This window comes from Strongylocentrotus purpuratus, unplaced genomic scaffold (assembly GCF_000002235.5).
Source record: "Strongylocentrotus purpuratus isolate Spur 01 unplaced genomic scaffold, Spur_5.0 spur5_scaffold_16, whole genome shotgun sequence".
NCBI lineage: Eukaryota > Metazoa > Echinodermata > Echinoidea > Camarodonta > Strongylocentrotidae > Strongylocentrotus > Strongylocentrotus purpuratus.
This window is the reverse complement of record NW_022145601.1, coordinates 9744141-9745064: the sequence shown is the minus strand read 5'-3', so window position 1 is coordinate 9745064 and position 924 is coordinate 9744141. Positions and strand designations below refer to the sequence as shown.

The 924-nt window shown below is 49.4% G+C and overlaps 1 protein-coding gene across 1 annotated transcript; it reads left to right on the top strand.

Moving 5' to 3' along the window:
- On the top strand, positions 1 to 600 carry LOC115924841. Its single transcript, XM_030987722.1, has one exon. The coding sequence runs from the start codon at positions 1 to 3 to the stop codon at positions 598 to 600; it is 600 nt and encodes a 199-aa protein (XP_030843582.1).
- Positions 601 to 924: the final 324 nt, after the last annotated feature.

Sequence of the window (924 nt, the reverse complement as noted above, 5' to 3'; positions counted from 1 at the left end):
ATGGTGTCGGTTCATCCCTCTTTAGTCCTTGTGAATGGCTTTGACAGTCATGTTCACTTGTACCAAATGATTGATGCTATCGCAAGGAAAGGTGATCAGGATTCCTATCCTAGATCAGGTATGAAGCATGTTGGTGGGGTAGTGAATTTCTGCGACCCGCAGCATTTCGACCGGGCACTTCGTTTTATTCCACTTCTCTTCCATTTTCATATAGCCGTCAGGGTTCATCCTAAGTGTGTTTCTATGCTAACGGATGACGGCTGGGATAAGTTGGAGTGCCTCTTTGCATGTCCCCGGGTTACCGCAGTAAGTGAACTGGGTATTGATTATTTTTGTGTATCCCAGGCCGAGTGGCCCAGGCAGTGGGCTTTTGTAAGAAGGGTTCTGGGTGTGGGTTGCCGCAATATGGTACTGGTTCTACACCTACGACCAGCCCAGGGCGATCCGTATGGCCATCACCTGCACAGAGAGTTCAGGGACCTTCTGAGGCAGTACTGTGGGCGTCACCAGCACATCCACATCCACAATTTCACTGGTGACGCTCAAGAGCTGGATGCATGGATGCCTTTCAGAATGTGTACGTCGGGGTGTCGGGCCTAGCCCTTTCATTTAATGCGGCCCAAGTGGACATGATCCGTAGTATTCCCTCCCCCGGCTCCTCTTGGAGACCGACTCACCGTACTTGCCTGTTTTCCCGGGAGCGTCGGTCAACACCCCCTACTTGTTGGAGGATGTTGGCCACAAAATTAGGGAAGAAAATTCGGAAGAAGTACGTACCCCAACGACAGCTCCCCCACCAACCCCACCAACAGGAAAACCTGTAAGTATGCCTGTATCATGTAGTGAAGTACAGTTAACTTTGCATAACTAAAAGCTGCATAAGTCAAACTTTCCCCAACTTGAATCAATTTTTTTTACCAAACA

What these genes read in the sequence shown, in the direction of transcription:
- LOC115924841 (XM_030987722.1), top strand. Translation starts at nt 1, where the DNA reads ATGGTGTCGGTTCATCCCTCTTTAGTCCTTGTGAATGGCTTTGACAGT.